The sequence below is a fragment of the Aspergillus japonicus genome (assembly GCF_003184785.1).
Source record: "Aspergillus japonicus CBS 114.51 unplaced genomic scaffold BO86scaffold_5, whole genome shotgun sequence".
In the NCBI taxonomy this organism is placed as follows: Eukaryota; Fungi; Ascomycota; class Eurotiomycetes; order Eurotiales; family Aspergillaceae; genus Aspergillus; species Aspergillus japonicus.
Window position 1 is genome coordinate 61,590 of NW_020291642.1, and position 22,185 is coordinate 83,774.

Sequence of the window (22,185 nt, forward strand, 5' to 3'; positions counted from 1 at the left end):
CTTTTCGGGCGTTTCCTGCTGCCGAGGGTAGGATAAGTATTGGTGGCAAACCGTCGGAGCTCAAGTTCGGTAAGCTCCGATAAACAGCCTTATCGGCCCAAGTCATTGAAATAAAGTATTAGTTAGGCTGTGGTTCCTGACACCATCATCCCGTCTTCCTCGATCACTGATATGATTTCAAACTACCTGTGACTACTGGGGTCCCTGTTATCTAGCTCTTTTTCGTTCTAAGTTCTTCATCCCTGAGTCATTACGCAAGCCCCCCGGAGCATTGTATGTGTGAGCGTGCAAGAACAACCGGTCGCCACCCCGATCTCGATTCTCCACGGCGATGCCCACCTCGACTGCATACACCACAAGCAATTATTTTTGAGATCTGATGCTGCTCAAGATATTGCGGGCTATTGGGCAAGATGGGTGACTCTGGATTAAAAGAAGTAGGGTCTGAATCCATACAAAGCTATCCGGAAGACATTGATGTCCTTCGGGAGCGTGAATACCCCTTGCTGAAAGGTTCGCCTACTGGAGTCAGCTAGCCTTTACACACAAGAAAGAGCAATGTATTGACACTCTCGACTTCTCTAGATACTACTTACCTTGATCATGCCGGGACGACCCTATATGCAAAGTCTTTGATCGAGTCGTTTTCGCGTGACCTCACCTCCAACATCTACGGCAACCCGCATTCACTGTCCGCGCCCTCCCAACGATCGACGCAGCGGATAGACGACACACGTCTACGAGCTCTTCGCTTCTTCAACGCTGACCCCGAAGAGTTCGATCTTGTCTTTGTGGCCAACGCCACGGCGGCTATCAAATTAGTCGCCGATGCTCTGCGCGATGCAACGCCCCAAGGGTTCTGGTATGGATACCATGTCGACGCGCACACGAGCTTGGTTGGGGCTCGTGAGCTCGCAGCGCTGGGGAGTCGATGCTTCATGTCCGACAATGAGGTCGAGCGCTGGATGTCTGAGTTGGACTCGGCCCCAGCGGAGGGCAACCGGTTATTTGCGTTTCCTGCGCAGTCGAACATGAACGGCCGTCGGTTTCCGCTCCGATGGTGTGGAAATATCCGTACCATGTCTGCCCAGGGGGTCTATACCATGCTCGATGCCGCTTCCCTGGTCTCCACCTCTCCGCTCGATCTGAGCGACGCTGCAAACGCCCCGGACTTCACGGCGCTCAGTTTCTATAAGATCTTCGGATTTCCGGATCTTGGGGCGTTGATTATTCGCAAGAGTGCAGGGCAGATCTTTGATAAGCGGCGGTTCTTTGGTGGTGGCACGGTGGATATGGTTCTCACGCAAGAGACGCCGTGGCATGCGAAGAAGCAGTCTTCGATACACGAGCGGTTGGAAGATGGGACGCTGCCATTCCATAGCATTATCGCGCTGGATCTAGCTTTTGAAACGCACGCGCGCCTCTTCGGCTCGATGAGCAATGTCTCGTCGCACACGCGCTCCTTGGCCGGGAAACTACATGATCGCATGACTGCTTTGCAGCATCATAACGGGGAGAGAGTCTGCCATGTCTATGCGTCGCCCCACGTTGACTATAGTGATTCGTCTTTGCAAGGTCCGATTCTGGCATTCAATCTGCGGAATAGTCAGGGTACGTGGATTGGTAAGTCCGAGGTGGAGAGACTGGCAGCCGTCAAGAACATTCAGATCAGATCCGGTACTCTTTGCAACCCTGGAGGCACAGCGGCTAGTCTGGATTGGACTGGTGCCGACATGCTCCGGCATTTCTCCCATGGGTTGCGTTGCGGCGATGATCATGATATCATGGACGGGCGACCGACTGGCATCTTGAGGGCCAGCCTTGGTGCAATGAGCAGTTTGAGGGACATTAACACTTTCGTGGCCTTCTTGGAAGAGTTCTTTGTGGAGAAGAGTCTCGACGTGTGTACTCTGGCACCGCCAGTGGACAACAACCTCGTCCAGCAGCCAGAGTTCTATGTGGAGAGTCTATCAATTTACCCCATTAAGAGCTGCGCTGCATTCAAAGTGCCGGACGGCAAACGCTGGGAGATCCATCCGGAGGGACTGGCATGGGACAGGGAATGGTGCCTGATTCACCAGGGCACTGGTGTGGCGCTCAACCAGAAGAGATATCCGCGCATGGCGCTGATACGGCCGGTCATCGACCTTGCTGGCGGATTCTTGCGGATCACTTGCGGCGGCGCATCCTCTACACATGGAAAATACCTGGAACTTCCCCTTCATCGCAGGAACCTGAACCTCGTGTCCACCTCGCTATGTCAGAACTCCTCCAAGCCCTCCACCGTCTGTGGTGACCAAGTCATCGTGCAGGCGTATACATCGCACGAAGTCTCCTCTTTCTTCTCTAACTTCCTGGGTGTGCCATGCACCCTCGCACGCTTCCCCCCGCAATCGTCGACGACAAGATCTGCGTCCTCAACCGGCCCCCTCGTCAATAGAAACTCGCCTCTGCGGGCGCGGACGACAATGCCCGGCTCCTTCCCGCAGGATCCTCAGCTGGCGTCGCCGCAGAATCCCATCCTCCTGTCCAACGAGAGCCCGATCCTCCTCATCTCGCGCTCCTCCGTCAACCGGCTGAACGAGGCAATCAAGCGCAACAACACCGCGAGCAGCAGCGGCGGCAATGCCAGCAGCAACAAGAAAGCAGTCGCCGCCGATGTGTTCCGCGCCAATATCGTGGTCGCGGAGAGAATCCCGAGGCCGGCGAACGCCGAGAGGCCTTACGTGGAAGACGAGTGGCAGAGCGTGCGCATTGGGCCCAATAGTATCCCGTTCAATGTCCTAGGGTCGTGTCAACGGTGCCAGATGGTATGCGTGGACCAGTACACGGGCGTCCGTGGGGACGAGCCCTACTCGACGTTGGCGAAGACGCGGAAGGTTGGCAATAAGATCTACTTTGGACGGCATCTTGGGTTGGCTTCGTCGGGGGCCCTGGGTGAGGAAGGGGCCTCCGCTGTGTCTCGGACGGTCATGGTTGGTGATATTGTGGATCCGTCTTTTGGGCCGTGATGGGGATTTGACTGGACTTTTGGGGCGTCTACATCTTGCATATGAATATAGGGCGTTCTACGGGCATTTTTGACAGTGTGCAATGCAATAGCAAATACCAGATATGCAGAGTGGAATTGAATACTGGGATAGGGCATTCAAATGCATGACTCGATATAGAACAATATAACTATTTGTACAGTACCTAATAGAAACAGATAACTCCTATTCCAAAACATGATGACGATGATGACGAATGATGTTGATGGTCAATCAAACCTCACCCGAAGAAGGGAGGGTAGGGTCTGGTCATGCAGTAACCTGCATCCATCCCAGGCCCCAGAAGTCGGCCCCCGACAATCTCCGAACCCAACCCATGCCTAGAGAAATCGAGTTCGAGGCGAAAAGCGAGGAAACCCGGGGGAGCATAGAAACCCAAAACCAGAAATCAAAGCGGGAAAGCGCTCTATTTCTTGGGCCACTGCTTCCAACCACGACCGTGACCTCTCTGTAAAGAAACAAAAAAACCCATTAGCAAAAGCCATACACCTCTATAATTCCAACCCATCTTCTTTCCAGGACGAAGGGAAAAGGGAAAGAAAAATAAAAAAAAAGACGTACCTGCTTCCACAACCGCACCATCTCCGGCATCTCGAGCATGGCCTTGCGGCGGTCCTCGAGGCGGGCCTCCATGGTGCGCTCCCACTTGTGACCCTTGACCTTCTGGCCGACACCGGTACCCTTGACGGCCAGGCCCTGGTTCTCGGCGCGGCGGGCCTCCTTGTACTCGGCGGACTTGCGGGAGGGCGGGAGCAGCTCCTCGACCCCGAACTTGCGGGCCAGCTTCACCAGCTCCGCCTGCCGGCGCAGGCTGATCCGCGGGCCCTCCCACTTGCGCTCGCCCAGCTTCCGCGGCAGGAACGGGTTGAGCCGGCCCTTGGGGCCCCTCCACAGCAGCGCGTCCGAGTACTTGTGGTCCGGCGGCTGGTAGCCCTTCGCTTCGCGGTTCGGGGTGTATGGCGATGGGAGCTGGGAGGCGGCGGCGATCGCGTCGGTGACTGGTGTGCTGCTGGAGGTTGAGCTGGAGGTGGTGGTTGTCGTGGTGGTCGTGGTGGACGTGGTGGTGGTCGTGGTGTTCGGAGCGGTGGTAGCGGCCGCTGCCTGGGCTAGAGCAAATGGCTTCGGGACTGTGACCGGTGGGCGTACGGTCGTGGAGTAGACTTGCGGAGGATAGCGGGCGAAGAAGTTGCGGAGGCGCTTCGGCAGGCCGGAGGCCAGGCTGCTGGCGGCTTGGGAGGTGGCCATTGTGAGGTTTTGTGGGGGGGGGGATTTTGCCCTTGCCGGTGGGTTCCTCCTGTATGAATTGGACGTGGGAGAGGACTCGCGAAAGGAGGAGGACCGGGGGGGGGAAGAGAAGGAGGAAGAGGAGGAGAGAAGAGTTAACCCGAACGTTGAAGTCGTGCTATCTTTTCCACCACTTTTGATTGCTTTGCATCCAAAACCCGGGTGAAAAGGCGGCGCTAGTCTGTTTTAGGAGGGGAAGAGAGAGAAACACAAATAGAAGCCTGAGGCAGCCAGAAAGGTTAGATCCGGTCGGGCGGAAGCAAAGGGCAGAAAAATGCCCGCAAGCAGAAAGGCAAACTTCAGAGAAAACAGAAATCCGAAGAGGCTTAGTTCCGCAAGTACGTACACTAAACTAGCCTGGAGTGCAAAGGTCCAAGGTTCATCCGTCTTCGCCTACTTACGCTTGTCGCCTTTCCTCCTTGCGGGATTCACCAACTTTGACTCCTTCTTCTCCACTCTCCCCCCCTCCTCCCTTCTTGTCGTCGGATCGTGTCTCTTGTTGTTGTTTTGTTGCTTTTGTTGATCTCTCCTCCTTTCTTGATTATTCTTCCCCCGGATTCTTAGGAATTTCAACTGCAAATCCGTACAACGGCTATCCCCGCTCATACTGCTGCCATCATGGCGGACTACAATTATGGAGGTTCCGAGGAAGAGAATGCGGAGTTGAGGAAGCTTGAAGTTGAATTGGTATGGACTGCATCTCCTGCTCAGCTGTTTGCGCTCTCTAGAGGCTACTCTAGGACTCCACGAGCTGACACTGGCTTTTCCTTCTAGCTCGATGACCCGGATAACTTCGAGACATGGGAGAAACTTGTTCGCGCTGCCGAGGCTTTGGAGGGTGGCATCAACCGCAACTCCAACCCCCAAGCTATTACCACCGTCCGCAATGTTTACGATCGCTTCCTCGCCAAGTTCCCTCTGCTGTTCGGATACTGGAAGAAGTATGCCGACCTGGAATTTTCCCTCACCGGAACCGAAGCTGCAGATATGGTACGCATGGCTCACCTGCTTCCCAACGACCTGTGGGGTGGTCGCTAATAGCTACAGGTCTATGAGCGAGGTGTTGCTAGCATCTCCCCCTCGGTCGACCTATGGACCAACTACTGCTCCTTCAAGGCCGAGACTTCTCACGACGCTGACGTGATTCGAGAGTAAGTATAACTAAAGCTGCTTTTTCCTTTCCTTGCCCTCGTAACCATGATCAATGCAGCACGGACATTGTTGTTGTGCCGAACCTGCGGGGTGCAAATCTCCGCGGGCAACAGTTCCCTCAATGATGGGTGAGATTTCACCTTACCCGGGTTCCAAAGAAAAAGAAAACTGGAGTTTACTTCTCACCCATGGCTTATTCAGGCTGTTCTATCTCCCTCCCCCCCTTTTGAAAGAAGAAGTTTTGAATTCTCTGATTTGACGTCTCAACCACCTTGCCCTGCACGGATATCATCGGCTGTGTTCGGTGACGCCTACTCTGCGCTCGGTGCAGAAGGAGGAAAAAACAGACGTCCCCATCCACCGTTCTCACCATTTGGTTGTTCAATTGTTCGGACTCGCAGGCATTGGAAATCTGATGCTCATGTTTGCTATCCTTGTCATCTTCTCCCCTTCCTCCCCCGCATCCTCCTCCCACTCCCTCCCACTGGTCTTGGACCTTCAGCGTGGAATGGCTTGCTAACCTTTCTCTCGCTTGTGCTCAGGCTTTTTGAACGCGGTGCAAGCAGTGTCGGCTTGGACTTCCTGGCGCACCCGTTCTGGGACAAGTACATTGAGTTCGAGGAACGTGTGGAGGCCGTTGACAAGATCTTCGCCATCCTGGGTCGGGTTATTCACATCCCTATGCACCAGTATGCCCGGTACTTCGAGCGGTATAGACAATTGGCGCAAGCTCGGCCTGTCGCCGAATTGGCGTCCCCCGAAACGTTGTCACAATTCCGTGCGGAGCTCGACGCCGCTGCGGGGCAGATTGCCCCTGGTGCAAAGGCTGAGGCTGAAATTGAAAGAGATCTCCGACTGCGCGTCGATAGTCACCACCTTGAGGTTTTCTCCAAGACCCAGACCGAGACCACCAAGCGTTGGACTTACGAGTCGGAGATCAAGCGTCCATACTTCCATGTTACTGAGCTGGATGAAGGCCAGCTATCGAACTGGAAGAAGTACTTGGATTTCGAGGAGTCCGAGGGCTCTTATGCTCGTATCCAGTTCTTGTACGAGAGGTGTCTCGTGACTTGCGCTCACTACGATGAATTCTGGCAGCGTTATGCCCGGTGGATGGCCGCTCAGCCCGGCAAGGATGAGGAAGTCCGCATCATCTACCAACGTGCAAGCTGCTTGTACGTACCTATTGCCAACCCGACAACGCGTCTGCAGTATGCCTATTTCGAGGAGATGAGCGACCGTGTGGATGTTGCCAAGGAGATTCACGAGGCCATCCTGATCCATCTTCCCAACCACGTGGAGACGATAGTGTCTTTGGCCAACATGTCGCGTCGCCACGGCGGACTTGACGCGGCCATCGAGGTGTACAAGACTCAGCTTGACTCGCCACAATGCGACCTCGCCACAAAGGCGGCTCTCGTCGCCGAATGGGCTCGCCTCCTGTGGAAGATCAAGGGCTCGTCCGAAGAGGCTCGTCAAGTCTATCAGAAGAACCAGCAATACTACCTGGACAGCCGTCCGTTCTGGACGAGTTATCTTCACTTCGAACTCGAGCAGCCCACGAGTTCAACCTCTGAAACGGTTCAATACGAGCGCATTAAGCAAGTCGTCGATGAAATCCGGACCAAGAGTTCCCTGCCAGCCCAAGCAGTGCGAGAGCTTGTGCAAATCTACATGGTCTATCTGCTGGAACGCGGCACCAAGGATGCGGCGAAGGAATACATGACCCTTGACCGGGAGGTCCACGGGCCTGCCTCGGTATCGCACATGCAGGCTACTGAGGCGGCAGCAGCACCAGCTCCGGTGGCAGCCGCCCCGGTGACCCCAGCGACGGCGGAAGTAGTTGTTCCTGCACCCCAGGCCAACCCTTATGCCGGTTACTACCAGCAGGCGCCTGTCAACGGCGACGCGTGAGCTCTTCCCCAGACTCACTATCTCAGCCTGAGCTTGCCACAGCCCAGGTCTGTTAACTCCTGATATCCCTTTTACGGTGGTTGGTTTCCCTTTTTCCCAATCCAAGCCGGCAGCGGCTTGTTGATGTGTAGAACAATAGCCCCTCAATCTATTTCCCCCACCTATTTTATTGATTATGCAGCTTTCAGCGACTCAGGCGTGTTGAGTGAGGGAGGAGCAAGTGATCTGTCTAGTGGGGGCAATTGAATCAGCCTGCTCCCTGACAGCTTCCCAATGATTTCATGTGTAAACTGGGTGGCTTATTATGAGAATTGGACACTGTCTCCATTGTATTCTAATGCGCAGGTAGCTTTTACTTTTTACTTTTCCTCTTATAACCCTAACCACCAACCAATGCAAGTGACTGTGTTGTAGTAAATGTCCAGCTCAGCTCCTAGACTACGTTGCCTTAATACACACCTCTGGGATCGAATAAAATGCAAGTGGATCCTTGCCCAGTATTACCGAGCCATCCAATGACAGACCTGATTTCTTCTCGTAATCTACTTGAACGAGATATTTATGCGTGATTGGGCCAAGCTGACAGGTACAGCCTCAGCTAGTTAGTTAGGTAGACTTACTAGACTACCTAACTGGAACTGAATGTCAGCTCGAGTTCTCATGCTTATGATAGGTCCCACCGTCATAGGAGGGTCGGGATTACCGATTAGTGCTGGAGATGGCGCTGTCAATTTACGACATGAGAAACTATTTAGAATCCTTCTCTCGTATCGTTCTCCCTCAGCACGTTCCTTAATGTTTTTCTTTTTCCAGAAGGGGTCATCGCGAAGAGAGACCAATTAACACAACGTCAATGATGGCCGTGTCAGTCGACCTGGTTGACCTCACCAAGCAGCATGGCCCTCTTCTTGCTTTGGCCGGCGTGAGCGCCCATCTCCTCTATTGGATCCGTGGGGAACGCAACAACAAAGAGGTCCGTACCTGGTTGTTTTCGCATGGGATTGTGAATATCGCCCTTGTAGGCTTCGCTCTGGTGAACACCCACCCGCACCAGTCTCCCTGGAGTATCGGCGCGTTTCTCCGCGGACTCTCCGCGATATCTCTCTTGAACCTCTGCTTCTACGGTCCCCTTTTCGCCTCTGTTCTGATCTACCGGGCGTTCTTCCACCGCCTCCGTCGTTTCCCAGGCCCAGTCGCCCTGAAGCTCTCGAAGCTAGTAGCGGCGTATGGCAACGTCGGAAAGGAACGGGACTTTGAGCGCATCTGGGATCTCCACAAGCAGTATGGCGATATCGTCCGAACGGGGCCCCAGGAACTCAGCATCTTGTCGGCCGACGCAATCGAGGTCATCTACGGCGCCTCAAGTCGTTGTACCCGCGCCATCTGGTATGATCGCTTGAAAGCCGCGGGGGATTTCTCCGAGGACTTTGCGGTGTTCCATATGCGGGATCCGGTTGCTCATACGCAGCGCAGAAAGGCGCTCTGGGATAAGGCGTTCAATATTCGAGGTTTGTGTGTCCTGCTTGTCTTTTTTAGCATAAAGAGTGATTGATGAGAGATGGGCTGAGAGTTGAAGCGAGGGTGTGTGCTGACTTTTGGCTCTCAATGTTAGCTCTCAAGTCCTATCAGCCTGTGGTCGTCAAGACCACGGAACGGTTCCTAGATGCTCTGCGTCAACGAGCTGGTCAAGTAGTCTCCGGTCCGGATACGATGCAGTTGCTAAGTTATGACCTGATGGGCCTCATTGGCTGGGGCTATTCGTTCGAGAACATTGAGAACTGGAAGCTCAATCCGGCGCTGCACTTCGTGCGGCAGGTCACTGCCGGTCAGCGGATCATCTCCCAGGCGCCGTGGCTGATGAGTCTTCTGGTTAACCTGCCTGGAGCAGATTCACCGCTTCAGCGCTACGGCGCGTGGATCGAGGCGCGAATCCGGGAGAAGATGCAGCGGTTGCACACGCCGGAGCATGAGACTACTGATGCGATGAGTAAGATGATGCCGGCCATGGTGAATTTGTCAAGGTCAGCACTGTATAGTGAGGGGGAGTTGATGGTTATTGCCGGAGGGTATGTTTCTTGCCCCCTAAATTTCTGTCATATGTCCTTCCCAGGACTATTGGGAGAGAGGTAATGTGGATCTGACTCGACAATAGAGACACTACGGCCACAACCATGGCGACTGTGATCTTCCACCTCGCACGCAGCCCTCTTGTTCAGCGCAAGCTCCAAGCGGAGCTCGACGATGCTGCACAACGCCTGCGAGAGCAAAGCAACGGTCAAGAGAATGACTCGGAGCCTGAAGCCTCCTACTATCGCTCTATCACTTCTCTTCCTTATCTCAACGCCTGTATCAATGAAGCTCTCCGCCTCCAGCCCCCTGTCCCTGGAGAAATCCCACGCAAAACACCCCCCGAGGGTATCCACGTCCCCTTGCCTATCACTCCCAACGCATCCTCATCTTCATCACCAACCACTATCTTCATTCCCGGCGACACTATTATCAGCGTCCCTGTTCTCCCCGTCCAGCGAGACCCCCGGAACTACGTCCGGCCCGAGGAGTTCATCCCCGAGCGCTGGACCGGCGAACAACCAGGGTTAACGTTGAAGAAGTCGGCCTTCATGCCGTTTGTCGCAGGTGCATATACCTGCGCTGGCAGAGGGCTGGCCTACATCGAGATGCGGATTGTGTTGGCGAAGTTGTTCGAGAGGTTCGAGGTGAGGCTTGCGGAGGGGGAGGATGGGACGCGGTTCTTGAAGGAAACAAAAGATTGCCATGTCGTGCATCTGGGAGACTTCGAGGTTGTTTATGAGGAGAGATGCTAAGATGCCTGGTCACTTCGCTTACTGGGCTTTTTTTGTATTTGTGGGTGTAGGTGCTGAGAGGTGTTCGTTCCGGTCAAATGTCGAGCTGTAAATAATAACTCATTGGGGCTTCTCCTGGCCAAGAAAAAAGTCATCGGCTATATCTACAACCCTCACCAGGTAGACATTCATGATGAACTCATGATGAAATGATAAGTGGTGACTGTATAAAAGCATAGATGGTGACTGTATACTTCAACATGCTATGCACGTGACTGGCTGCGGTCCCAGCTTCTTTGCGCCTCCGTAGAAATTCTAGACTCCGCGGCGCCGCCTGCCGCCTTCGATAGTCGGTCATATCAAACGCCTACCGGCGGCGTGCTGTATTTCCTTCCTCCTACTATCTCCATAATTCACCATGGATGGCATAATCACAAACGGCTCGTTGGAGACTCCCCCTCCTCCTATGCCACCTCCAGAACCCATCGAACGTCCACCTTCTCCTCCCCCGCCTCCAGAGGACTCCTCCGCTCCTCCTCCGCCGCCAGACACGTCCGCACCTCCGCCACCGCCGGAGGACCTTCCACCTGCTCCGCCGCCAGAGCCAGAATCCAAGAAGAAGAAAGTCGGATGGGGAGCCCCCAAACGCCCAGCTGCTACGCCTCTGAGTGTCGAGGAGCTGGTGCGCAAGAAACGGGAAGCTGATGCTGCAGCTGCCAAGGTAGATCTCACTCGGGCTTCGTGTAAATCAAGCTGCACAGCTAACAACTCTCAGCCCAAATTTCTGTCGAAGAAGGAACGAGAAAAGATCGCCCTTGAGAAGCGCCAAAAGGAAGTCGAAGCCGCGCGCAGACTCAAGACTGATCAGACGTCCTCCCAGACGATCGACAACACATCCTCCAGCCGCTCATCAGAGTCCCGCCACAATGACAACTCCCGCTCGATTCCCACCGGTCCACGAGCCATGCGCAACTCTTCCGATGCGCCCAGCGCGCCGGCTTCGATGCGCAACAACAAGAATTACGATCTCTCACCTCCCCCTCCCCCTAAATCGATGTCGTATGGCTTGACCAGCGGCCCCGGCAAACAACATAAGAACAGAAGAGGCGCCGTGGACGACGCCGAGGAGGAACAAGCAGCACAAGCCGCGCTTATCAAGCAACGATACATGGGCGCCGACCAGACGTCAAATTTCTCCGCGAAGAAGAAGCGCAAGCGCACGACAGATCGCAAGTTCAACTTCGAGTGGAATGCTGAGGAAGACACTAGCGGGGACTACAACCCGCTCTACAAACACCGGCACGAAGCTAACTTCTTCGGCCGCGGCCGTCTGGCTGGCTTCGGTGACGATGTTGCTGACGCAGTGGCCAAGACCTACGCGCGGGCTCTAGAGGACCGCGACCGCGAAGCTGGCAGCATCCGCGCGCGCGAAATCCTGGAGATGGAGCGCCGTCGCCGCGAAGAGAGTACCCGCAATCAGCTGGACAAGCATTGGTCCGAGAAGAAGCTCGAACATATGCGCGAGCGCGATTGGCGTATCTTCAAGGAAGACTTCAACATCAGTACCAAGGGTGGGAGCGTGCCCAACCCAATGCGCTCGTGGGATGAATCGGGACTGCCCTCGCGTCTACTGGAGCTCATCGGCCAGGTTGGATATAAGGAACCCACTCCTATCCAGCGTGCGGCTATTCCGATCGCTATGCAGAATCGCGATCTCATCGGTGTGGCTGTTACTGGTTCCGGTAAAACGGCGGCCTTCCTCCTCCCACTTCTCTGTTACATTGCGGAGCTTCCTCGGATTGACGAATTCGAATGGCGCAAGAACGATGGACCCTACGCTATTGTGCTGGCACCGACTCGTGAATTGGCGCAACAGATCGAGATTGAAGCCAAGAAGTTCACTCAGCCGCTTGGATTCAACGTCGTCAGTATCGTTGGTGGACACTCGTTCGAAGAACAGGCTTACAGTCTCCGCGACGGTGCGGAGATCATTATCGCTACGCCTGGTCGTCTCGTCGACTGTATCGAGCGCCGGATGCTCGTCCTCAGTCAATGTTGCTACGTGATCATGGATGAAGCCGATCGGATGATCGATCTGGGTTTCGAAGAGCCTGTCAACAAGATCTTGGATGCTTTGCCTGTTACCAACGAGAAGCCGGACAGCGAGGAAGCCGAGAATTCCATCGCAATGAGCCGCCATATCAACTCGAATCAGCCGTCCCATCTTCAACGCTACCGTCAAACAATGATGTACACGGCCACCATGCCTTCGGCTGTCGAACGCATCGCCCGCAAATACCTCCGCCGCCCAGCCATTGTGACCATTGGTAGCGCCGGTGAAGCCGTCGATACAGTCGAGCAGCGTGTGGAGTTGATCGCAGGAGAAGATAAGCGTAAGAAACGCCTCGGCGAGATCCTGTCGTCGGGCGATTTCCGTCCTCCGATCATTGTGTTCGTCAACATCAAGCGCAACTGCGATGCCATTGCTCGGGAGATCAAACAGTGGGGCTTCTCGTCTGTTACGTTGCACGGTAGTAAGACGCAAGAACAGCGTGAGGCGGCGCTGGCGTCCGTTCGGAACGGTTCAACCGATGTGCTGGTGGCGACCGACCTGGCGGGTAGAGGTATCGATGTGCCGGATGTCAGTCTGGTCATCAACTTCAACATGGCGACGAGTATCGAGAGTTACACGCATCGTATCGGTCGTACGGGTCGTGCTGGAAAGAGTGGTGTTGCCATCACCTTCCTCGGGAACGAGGATTCCGACGTAATGTATGTTGCTTCTTCTCCATCTTGTTACAGTTTTTGTCATCCACCTTGTATTCGCTTACTGACCTGGTTTTCTGCAGGTACGATCTTAAACAGATGCTTATCAAGTCGCCCATCTCCCGGGTCCCCGAGGAGCTTCGCAAGCACGAGGCGGCCCAGTCCAAGCCGACGCGAGGCATGCCCAAGAAGATCGAGGAGAGTACGGGAAATGCTGGCAAGGGTGGGTGGTAGTTTAATGTTAACGTTCCCAGAGTGTTTGGGAAGACAAACAATATACCTTACTACATCATACCTTCACATTATGCATTCCATTGCGCGTAGATCAGCAGCCCTGATAGAGCTGTAGTATGCGCACCTATTTTTCATACTCTATGATTCTTTTCACATCTTCTACTTCTACGCCTTTGATTGATGTCTGCAGGCTCAAGTCAACCTTCTAAGGGACTGTTCATTTGTGCATCACATTCGAACACAGCAGACCCACGCCTGGACTTCAGAGTCAGGACTGAGTAGATCCTTATGAACAACGTATCATGCGATAGCTTTTGTTTTTGGGGCTGAGGTACCAGTTGGTCTCGAGAGACACAGAAAGCATTCCAATCAGAGAAGACACTTTCAAGAAAGACACAGCGAATATTCCCTGTTGTCTTGCCAGTGTTTCTACCCTCCTAATTTCCCAACTCAGCTACCTTTCACATCTGCAACATTCACCACCAGCAAAATAACACCAACCATCCAGCCCACCTTCTCGAGTCCAGCAAACACAAACCCCATAAATCTCCTCTCCCTACCCTTCTTCTATCTTTCTCTTCTCCTCTCACTCCCCTCATCCCCCAACCATCTTTCTCCGTCCCTGTCGCATGATACTACCATCTACACAACCCAAGTCCAAGAACCCGGACCTCAACAACAACAACTACAACAACTACAAACACACCTAACAAATCCAACACCAAGCACCAGGATCTCATAATGCCGATGTAATGGACCTCCGAGGCCGACGCAAAGGTTTTACCACACCTTCCCCAGCTCCATCCTCATTCACGCATGCATGCATACTCACTAACATCTCGCCCTCAAAAATCCAGCTCTTCGTCGGCGTCCTCAACCAATGTCACGGCCAACTGAAACTTGACACCCAGAAGCTGGCCCAGCACATGGGGGGAGGTATGTTTTCTTTTCTCTGGATCTGCCTTGATCCCTTTCTTTCACTGTCTTTCATTCTCTCATCCCCTCGCCCCCTCGCCCCCTTCTGGAGTCTTTCTACTGACAAGACAACCGCCTGAAAAAAGACTGCACCGCCTGCGCCATCGAACAACGCATCGCCAAGCTCAAGAGACATGCGAAAGCCCTCGGCTCTACCTCTACCGATACAACCCCGTTTACGTCCCCGGCTAAGAAGAATGGAGCCACCGCCACCGCTAATGGCGCTGCCGGAGGGGCGGAGACCCCCTCCAAGGCGAAGCGTAAGACCGCAAACGGGGGTGGGGACCACGCGAATGGCGAGGGTGCCGCGGCGCCGAAGAAGGCGGCTAAGAAGGTGAAGGTGAAGGTGCAGGAGGACGGGGTTGGGGAGGAGGGGTTTGGGGTTTTCAAGCTGGAGAAGAAGGATTTGGGTGGGTTCAAGATGGAAGACGGGGGTATGGCTTGACGAGTCTTTTGTATGCGGAGGTGGGGATATTTGATGATTTCTATTGGGGGTTGTGCTGCTGGGGGATTAGAGTTGGGATTTGGGGTTTCCATGACTCTACGTGAAAGGATCAAGTAGGATAGGATGCGGGATGAGGTTTTGTTTCTTCTTGTGCTCATATTTTCGAGGAGAATGGATTCGAATTAGGTTTGCTTTACATGAAGGATTCAAACGGCCATCTCGCATATTGATAGCAGACACCTACACTTCCCGGATCCGTTTCTTGTAAGCTCTGGTATCTCCGATAGGCCTGCTGGCCATGTAGAGCAAGAACAAAGGAATGTTCTTCTCGCGAAGCTCTCGCGTGCTGAAGTCATAGAGATGGCTCTTGCGGATCACCAGGTCTTCGCCGTTGAAGTGCGCCTGGAGGATCCTCGCTTGGCGCTGTCTCATGCAGGATATCATGTTGATCTATACAACAGATGTGAGTGGTCCAGCCTGTGAGGATTCTATGAAAGCTAGTCACAAAGAAGTTTCCTACCGGGATGATCGTATGCTCCTTCAGCGCCGCTCGGCTCAGCCGTGTCCTCATAATGCCCACGAGGGCCAGGACTTCGGTGCGCAGCAACCTCTCCTCCGGAGCCACCTTGTGCGTCACGATGAGACTGACATGGGGATTTCCCTTGCGCGCACACCACGCCTCCTCGAACTTGAAGTCCGCCGCGTGCGCAGCCCCAGGCCCCGTGTCCGGATCCGCCGAGGCGCTGAAATCCATGTACCGCGATCGAATGATGCCACCTTCGAAGGTTCTGTGAGAGGCTCCCGCAGTTTGTCCCCACTATCAGCAATGCTACATCGTGCAACACATCAAAATATGTAGTTCACTTAGCTGACCCCTCAGTCCACAGAGAGAACTGCTCCAATGTATCCCGACCCAGCGGCCCCTCGCGCAGGTACTCGAGGAACTCGTCCGCGAGGACCGCACTCAGGAAGCCGTCCTGGTCGGTCCCCTTCCGGTCGAAGCGCGCCCAGAGCTTCTCCTTGATGCGGGCGGATTCCCGGGTGGTTGGGTCCGTCATGTCTACGGGGTGGGCCTCGAGGCGCCGAAGCGGCCACGGGTGGAAGTATACGGCTTCGTCTGTCTCTTCGCGTAAGAGCCCATCGGGGCGGAGCGGGAGCTCGACGCAATCAACGCCGAGGTCCCTGGTTTCGGACTCGGAGAGAGACTGTGACTGTGACGCTTGGACCCGGCGGTGGAGTTCTCGCAGGTGGGCGCGGGTGGTGTTGCGCGCCTTGTGATGCATCTCCTCGCTGGAATTGCGCGCCACGGCCGGTGGTGGTGATGGTGGTGGCCGCTGTCGCTGGCGCTGTCGCCGTGCCTTGCGGTCCGGGGGTCGGGCCCGGCGCTCTAGTTTGGCTGGTGGCTGTTGGTCTCGCGAAACTAGAAACCTTGCGCAAATGCATTTGATCGGCATCTTTGGTGTATCAAGTTTAGTGCAGGTGCTAGTTGGCTGTGACGCGCCCTACGCTAATTATCAGATAGCGCAGTAGATCAATCTCTTCCTATGACGCTAGCGAGGAATAAATTGATACTTGACAAGACTACTCCGGCCGTTATTTGAGATAGGCACCGACCTTGTTCAACGCTGTGTTTCGAGACCCAGGCGCTTAGTCTCGATGATAAATGGAATTGAGGTTTTAGACTTCTGCTAGTCTTCCAGAAGATTGTTCGATAGTGTGGCTATCAGATGAAAAATTGCAGTAGAAAAGTGGAAGTGGGTTGATGGTCACTGCTGTCAGCCTAAACCGGAAGGGATGATGCTTCAAGCAAAGCAAGCATAGCTGGTCACGGGACATGCCGCCTACACTATAGCCTACACTACACTTTCTCCCTCATTCACTGGCATCCATCGGCCACTTCTCAATCCAGGATGTCTTTCTCCCTCCAGTCAATGTCGACGCTTCTCTGACTGTGCTGACTATGATTCTCTGACTTCAGCTCATGAGGTCTCGTATTCTCCTTCGGATTGCTCCATCAATGGCCGTGCAATGCTCCATAACATACCTCGGCATCGGCAATCCAACCGGGCTCTGCTCTTCGATACATCACATTACTCAATTAACCTCAAACTGATCAGTCTACACTTCCCAAAGGGAATGAAATGTCGATCAAGGATCACTAGCGAACCATAGATCACCTTTTAAGGGTTTACTTCGGATATGGTTTCTGGAACAACTGCCCTGTTCCTGATCAGCATGCCTTCCTCGGCCGTGTTTGGTTCGATCCCCGGGCATACACTACTATGTACGAATAGTAGACTAGACCCTGATCGCTTGTCTCATTTTTGAGACTCCAACCACAAACCCATGCATATGGCCAGAAAAAACATCGGTGCCTGGCAGACCCAGGCGGCCTTGGCCGGCGGACTTTTCTACCACCAGCGGACCCAGATCTTACCCCCCCCCCCCCCCCCCGACCCAAAAAGTGGCCCTGTGCTGAAACACGCCGTTGGCCGTCGAGCAAATAGCTTCATCCACCGATCTCGGACAAGCCACCCGTTCAGGGTCTATTCAGGGTCCTCGGTGGCATACATCCGTGGTTGCCAACCGTATCAAGGTGGTGGTCCGTGTTTTTCCTCGTGAGGGACTGTTGAACTCTCTGCGACAGTATGAAACGAGAATCGTGCATGAAACAAGCTACACATCCATAAAATTCATTCTATCTCGGCATCGAAGAGAAAAAAAACCTGACAACATGTGAACTAGTCCCAATCATGGGGAATTGGGAATTTTGTATAAATAGGTTCACAATGGAACCTGGTCTGGTCGATGCTTGAGTGATTCGGAAGGCATCCCCAGTCCCAGCAGCACCCAACTACCCACGATGAAGCTTCCATTGTTCTTCCTCGGCCTCATGGGCCTTGCAGCAGCCACCCCAATGGGTCTTGAGACCCGCCAGTGTATGGTCTCGCTGCTTTAACCTTCCTTCGAGCATCATTGCTAAGTATGCTGCAGTCAGTTCTGGAAACGAACTCCGCGATGGCTCTTGCAAGCCCATCATCTTCATCTTTGCGCGCGCATCCACGGAGCCGGGTCTCCTTGTAAGCCACACCACTTTATCTCTTCCATCTGTACTCTAACCAACAATAACAGGGTATCTCAACTGGCCCGGCCGTTTGCAACAACCTCAAGATGGCCAAGGCCGGCCAAGTCCTCTGCCAGGGCGTCGGTCCCGCCTACACAGCCGATCTGATGTCCAACGCCCTGCCCGATAACACCTCCCCAGCGGCCATCAACGAAGCCAAGTCCCTCTTCAACCTTGCTGCATCCAAGTGTCCCAACAGTCAAATCCTGGCCGGTGGATATAGGTAGGCCCGCTCCTTCACCACCCAACCAGAACTCCCCCTCCCAGCAGTGTATACTAACGACAAATCCGATGTATATAGTCAAGGAACAGCCGTGATGGACGACTCCATCAAGGCGCTCGACGACAGCGTCAAGGACAAGATCAAGGGCGTTGTCCTCTTCGGCTACACCCGGAACGCCCAGGAACATGGCCAGATCCAGAACTTCCCCAAAGACAAGGTCAAGATCTACTGCGCCGCCGGCGACATGGTCTGCGACGGCACGCTGCTCGTCCTTCCCGCGCACTTCTCGTACATCGCCAACACCGGCGAGGCCTCGCAGTGGTTGGAGTCGCAGCTGGGAACCACCTCTACGTCCACCACGTCGTCCGGGACCACTGGCTCGAGCACCAGCAGCGGAAGCTCCGAGTCATCCGCCGCTTCTTCGGGATCCTCCGGGCTGTCTGGGCTTAGCGGGCTGAGCGCGCTCTTCGGTGGTGGTAGCAGTGGGTCGAGTGGCAGTTCGAGCGGATTGGGATCGTTCTTGTAGGCAATTTCCAGTTATCCTGGTGAGGAAGTAGCGGGGAGGTTGGGAGAGGGAAGCTTGTGATCAATGATTGGGTGCCGGGCTGGCTGGGAAATGTTCTGGAGGCGTTCTTTTCTTTTCTTTTCTTCATTCCTTTCTCAAGCTTTGATCTATTGAGTGATTTTCTGGGTAGGTTGATGATAGCAGGCTCTATCTTGAATGGTAACATAGATTAGAGAAGAAATCTGGACTGGTCAACGCAGACCAATAAAGTACAGTATATGACTATCGTCCTCCTTCGACCCGAGCGGTACTTGCTGTGGGGTCGAAGAGGGAACACAAGAGTCCCAGACATTGCAATCCCAGCCCGGAGTAACCACCTCCGACTTTGAGCTTTTATTGGTCCCTTTCAACTCTATGTAACAATTTGACCGACTTTGTAGAAGCAAAAATAGAACAAAAGTATATACCGCTCTGTCAACGACAGCGTCATCATACAGGTACTATATCACCTCAAGAACGCCATGAATGATGCAACACAGGTACACACATCCAAAAGAAGAACAAGAGAAAGAAACCCCGATTAGGGCAAAGAAAAGATGTAATATATACGCTCAAGAAAAAAAGAATAAGCAGAGAAAACATGAAAGACTGAAGCGGAATCGAGCTAGCTAGCTAGCTGTCTAGCCGTAGCGTGCACTGAGGCTGGCGAACGCGTCCGGGCTGTGGCGGCCACTCTGGAAGCCATTGATGTCCACACTCTGCTGGCTCATGTGGCCGCGAGGAAACCCGCCTGCTGACGTCGCGGGTCGGTTGTTCATGGTGAAACCTGCCGTGGGCGGGGGAGCAGGTTGGGGCATGGCCATTTGGTACGGTGCAGCAGGGGCCGCTGGAGCGGCGGTGAAGAAGGGGTTCCGTGTCCCCGTCGCCTGGGGGTCGGTGGCGCCGGGCTGTTGGAGGGCGGGTGCGGGTTGTTGATAGTGGGAAGGTGGTGCTGGGTTCATCGGGACTTGCTGGGCTGGGTTGGCAGCCACCGGGGGCTGCTGGATTTGAGGGTGTTCGGGGATCGTAGGGGGCTGGGGAGAGAGGTTATACAGTGCGAGAATGCTGTTCTTGTCGACACGGGCTGTGTGCTGCGGGTACAGCTGCTGGGCGGGCATCTGGTAACCGTACTGCGCTGGGGCGGGATATCCTGCACTCTGAGGCGTGGGCGGCGCATTCATCATCTGGAACGGGTTCATGGAGTTTTGTCCAGGTTGCGTGGGCGGCGCTTGGAGCTGGGGCTGCGCTTGCTGCTGCGGTTGTGGCTGCAGCTGTTGCTGTTGCTGTTGCTGCTGCAGCTGTTGCTGTTGCTGTTGCTGCTGGAATGGCGAAGGCTGACCAAATGGTGACGTCGCAGACATGATAGGCATCGTGTTCGCATGTCGCGGAGGACCAAATGGACCGGCTGACGCCTGATTTTGCGCCTGCATGGATGGTTGTTGTGATGGAACCTGGCCGAAGAAGGGGTTGCTTGAACCAAGGTTGGGGTTGGGGCTCGCACCCGGAGTGGTCAGGCTGGCCTGCGGCTGAGCTCCGGTTTGGAAGAAGGGATTGTGGCTACCGTCCATTATTTGTGGGGATGCGATGTATCCACCCTGATTCAAGGTAGAAGCTGCAGAGGGCGCCTGCTGATAAAGAGGCTGAGGAAGGGAGGACTGTCTGTACGGGTAGCCTCCTGTAGAGTGCGGGAACAAGGGCTGGGCGACCTGCAGGCCCTGAAACGACTGCTCGAGCGGCTGCATAGAGGCCGACTGAGGCAACTGTTGTTGCTGCTGCTGCTGCTGTGGTGGTGGTTGCGGTTGCGGCTGTGCATCGAAGGGGTTAAAGTTGCTGCTGGGCTGGGCTGCTGGCCTCGAGTCTAATTGATCGAAGGGATTGCCGAATTTGGAGGAATCGACGCTAGGAGTTGAAGCAGAAGCAGAAGCAGGTGGTCGCACCACAGAACCGTTGCCCTCTCCCAACCTCACCAACGTCTCGATGGTCTTATCAAGATTCCCATTCAATTCGCGGAGAGCAATGGCATTGCGACGCTCATTTGTGAAACCCATATCCCTCAGGGTAGCCAATTTCGAGTCGAACGACGCATCCCCCGAAGCCTTCCTTGCACCCAGCGCCGGCGAAGGTGAATCGAATCTGTCCGATTGAGGAGAGGAGGCGCTGCGGTTGGAGATACGGTTGAGGTTCGTTGCGGATGAGGCCGAACGAAGGCCAAAGCCAAACGGCCTAGCGGGCTTCGGAGGCAAGGGAGGCGGCGACCCCTCCGGAGACCTATCATAACCCGAGTCATGACGACTCGGGGGCTTCTGCTTGTTCTCGTCGAGAGACCGATGCTGGTACTTCTGCCGGATGAAACGCTCCATGCACGAGTCGGACTCATCGACGTCGGTCGGGACCGGTGGCTTCACGTTCTTGGGATTGAAGATCTTGTTCATGATGTTGTTGCCGTGCGATTTCATATTCTAGCATCCACCAAACCCATCACGAGTCAGACCAGACCACTTGAGCTGGTGTGGGGTAGCTATCACTCACATCGACTTGGTCGTCCGTCCACGAGTCCATGCTCAGGGACTTGACCTTGGAGATATGCGTGCCAAGCTTCCGATGTAGGGCCGCGCATCGCATACAAAGAAAGATGCCTATCTGTATCCGATCTAGTCAATATGCCGTGTCCTGATTCGGGGGCTCGAACCCGTGCATAGATCGGTCGTGGTACGTACGTTCCAACTAGCCCAGCCTTTGAGGGGTTCATTAGCATCACATTGCGACAGGGTATTTGTAGGTATTGATGCTCACCGGGATTCATAGCCTGGCAATCAGCGCATCGATCATTGCCAGGAACCGACCGGATGAGGTCCTGCAATGCCCGCTCATTGCGGTATTGCTGCCGCTTGCTAATGCCTCCCACCATGGTCGCACGATGCTCAAAAGGCGACGAACTCTATTGTATAAGTAGAATGATGGGCTCCAAGTGTCTGAGAGCCAAGAATAAAAGAGTTTTGTGGTCGCAAGCTTGCAGGGGGGGTCCGTGGAGATAAAAGTCTCAGGTGAATGCACGAGCCGAGCTTCCGGAACGGGGAATTCGGAGGGAGAAAGAAGACACTCAGGCGGCGAGATCAAGCATATTTACACAATCAACATCCAGGACAGAAGCCGAAGAGGAGCCGTATGGACGGAGGGAAAAGATAATAGAGTAGCAAAAAAGGATAGAGGAGGTGGGGGAGGGGAGGTAATAGACTGAGTAAGGATGAGGTGAGAGGAGAGAAAGTGGCCAGGGATGAATAATGAATGAAGATGTGGGGAGGAAAGTTGGATGGTGGATTCGATTTCCTCGTAGTCGCGCTCGTCTCTCCTCTGTCTGTCCTCTGTCCCCTCGACTAACTGCTTGCTCACGACTCTTCCGTAATCATCAATGCAGATTACGGGAGTCACTTAATCCAATTCAATGATGACTGACTGACTGACTGATCAATCGATTGAAAAGCATCTAGACTGCAACTACTCGAGGTTTCATAAGCAGCCAGCCAGCCTCGTTCGGTCCTGCATCCGGAGTTCAAGACGGCGCCCGCCGATGCGACCATCCATCATCCATTCATCCACCCATGCAATGCTTGCTGCTTGCTTCTTTGCTTCTTTGTCAAGAGTCAGGGGCAAGCAGCCCCCAACTGGACAATAG

The 22,185-nt window shown here is 54.4% G+C and overlaps 10 protein-coding genes across 10 annotated transcripts; 6 read left to right on the forward strand and 4 right to left on the reverse strand.

Annotated features, from left to right (window-relative positions):
• The first annotated feature begins 281 nt into the window (after positions 1–281).
• Positions 282–3,162, forward strand: hxB (putative molybdenum cofactor sulfurase protein (HxB)). The gene is made up of 2 exons (XM_025666396.1): positions 282–513; positions 586–3,162. Exons 1-2 carry the CDS (start codon positions 414–416, stop codon positions 3,009–3,011), a joined length of 2,526 nt encoding a protein of 841 aa, XP_025531403.1. The 5' UTR covers positions 282–413; the 3' UTR covers positions 3,012–3,162.
• On the reverse strand, positions 3,122–4,394 carry BO86DRAFT_385823 (mitochondrial 54S ribosomal protein mL59). The gene is made up of 2 exons (XM_025671197.1): positions 3,612–4,394; positions 3,122–3,498 (listed from the first exon to the last, which is right to left on the reverse strand). The coding sequence occupies exons 1-2, from the start codon at positions 4,293–4,295 to the stop codon at positions 3,457–3,459; spliced, it is 726 nt and encodes a 241-aa protein (XP_025531404.1). The 5' UTR covers positions 4,296–4,394; the 3' UTR covers positions 3,122–3,456.
• Positions 4,395–4,688: 294 nt separating this feature from the next.
• BO86DRAFT_159319 (uncharacterized protein) lies at positions 4,689–5,101 on the reverse strand. The gene has a single exon (XM_025666397.1). It carries the CDS (start codon positions 4,938–4,940, stop codon positions 4,728–4,730), a length of 213 nt encoding a protein of 70 aa, XP_025531405.1. The 5' UTR covers positions 4,941–5,101; the 3' UTR covers positions 4,689–4,727.
• On the forward strand, positions 4,742–7,808 carry BO86DRAFT_385824 (putative mRNA splicing protein (Prp39)). The gene is made up of 4 exons (XM_025671198.1): positions 4,742–5,021; positions 5,109–5,324; positions 5,382–5,485; positions 6,029–7,808. The coding sequence occupies exons 1-4, from the start codon at positions 4,953–4,955 to the stop codon at positions 7,398–7,400; spliced, it is 1,761 nt and encodes a 586-aa protein (XP_025531406.1). The 5' UTR covers positions 4,742–4,952; the 3' UTR covers positions 7,401–7,808.
• A 371-nt stretch (positions 7,809–8,179) lies between these two features.
• On the forward strand, positions 8,180–10,307 carry BO86DRAFT_330697 (cytochrome P450). The gene is made up of 3 exons (XM_025668727.1): positions 8,180–8,908; positions 9,013–9,466; positions 9,553–10,307. The coding sequence occupies exons 1-3, from the start codon at positions 8,254–8,256 to the stop codon at positions 10,220–10,222; spliced, it is 1,779 nt and encodes a 592-aa protein (XP_025531407.1). The 5' UTR covers positions 8,180–8,253; the 3' UTR covers positions 10,223–10,307.
• A 270-nt stretch (positions 10,308–10,577) lies between these two features.
• prp28 (mRNA splicing protein PRP28) lies at positions 10,578–13,268 on the forward strand. The gene is made up of 3 exons (XM_025669562.1): positions 10,578–10,922; positions 10,977–12,973; positions 13,051–13,268. The coding sequence occupies exons 1-3, from the start codon at positions 10,620–10,622 to the stop codon at positions 13,199–13,201; spliced, it is 2,451 nt and encodes an 816-aa protein (XP_025531408.1). The 5' UTR covers positions 10,578–10,619; the 3' UTR covers positions 13,202–13,268.
• Positions 13,269–13,953: 685 nt separating this feature from the next.
• BO86DRAFT_436731 (uncharacterized protein) lies at positions 13,954–14,621 on the forward strand (the record flags this gene model as incomplete). Its single annotated transcript, XM_025676028.1, has 2 exons — positions 13,954–14,137; positions 14,263–14,621. The coding sequence occupies 2 exons, from the start codon at positions 13,954–13,956 to the stop codon at positions 14,619–14,621; spliced, it is 543 nt and encodes a 180-aa protein (XP_025531409.1).
• A 135-nt stretch (positions 14,622–14,756) lies between these two features.
• BO86DRAFT_159337 (uncharacterized protein) lies at positions 14,757–16,386 on the reverse strand. The gene is made up of 3 exons (XM_025666398.1): positions 15,486–16,386; positions 15,142–15,409; positions 14,757–15,071 (listed from the first exon to the last, which is right to left on the reverse strand). The coding sequence occupies exons 1-3, from the start codon at positions 16,073–16,075 to the stop codon at positions 14,862–14,864; spliced, it is 1,068 nt and encodes a 355-aa protein (XP_025531410.1). The 5' UTR covers positions 16,076–16,386; the 3' UTR covers positions 14,757–14,861.
• A 1,098-nt stretch (positions 16,387–17,484) lies between these two features.
• Positions 17,485–18,595, forward strand: BO86DRAFT_406705 (cutinase family protein; the record flags this gene model as incomplete). The annotated part of the gene is made up of 4 exons (XM_025674211.1): positions 17,485–17,560; positions 17,616–17,701; positions 17,754–17,968; positions 18,047–18,595. 4 exons carry the CDS (start codon positions 17,485–17,487, stop codon positions 18,492–18,494), a joined length of 825 nt encoding a protein of 274 aa, XP_025531411.1. The 3' UTR covers positions 18,495–18,595.
• A 558-nt stretch (positions 18,596–19,153) lies between these two features.
• BO86DRAFT_415818 (putative GTPase activating protein for Arf) lies at positions 19,154–21,420 on the reverse strand (the record flags this gene model as incomplete). The annotated part of the gene is made up of 4 exons (XM_025674932.1): positions 19,154–20,971; positions 21,042–21,152; positions 21,230–21,246; positions 21,306–21,420. The coding sequence occupies 4 exons, from the start codon at positions 21,418–21,420 to the stop codon at positions 19,154–19,156; spliced, it is 2,061 nt and encodes a 686-aa protein (XP_025531412.1).
• Between the last annotated feature and the right edge of the window lie 765 nt (positions 21,421–22,185).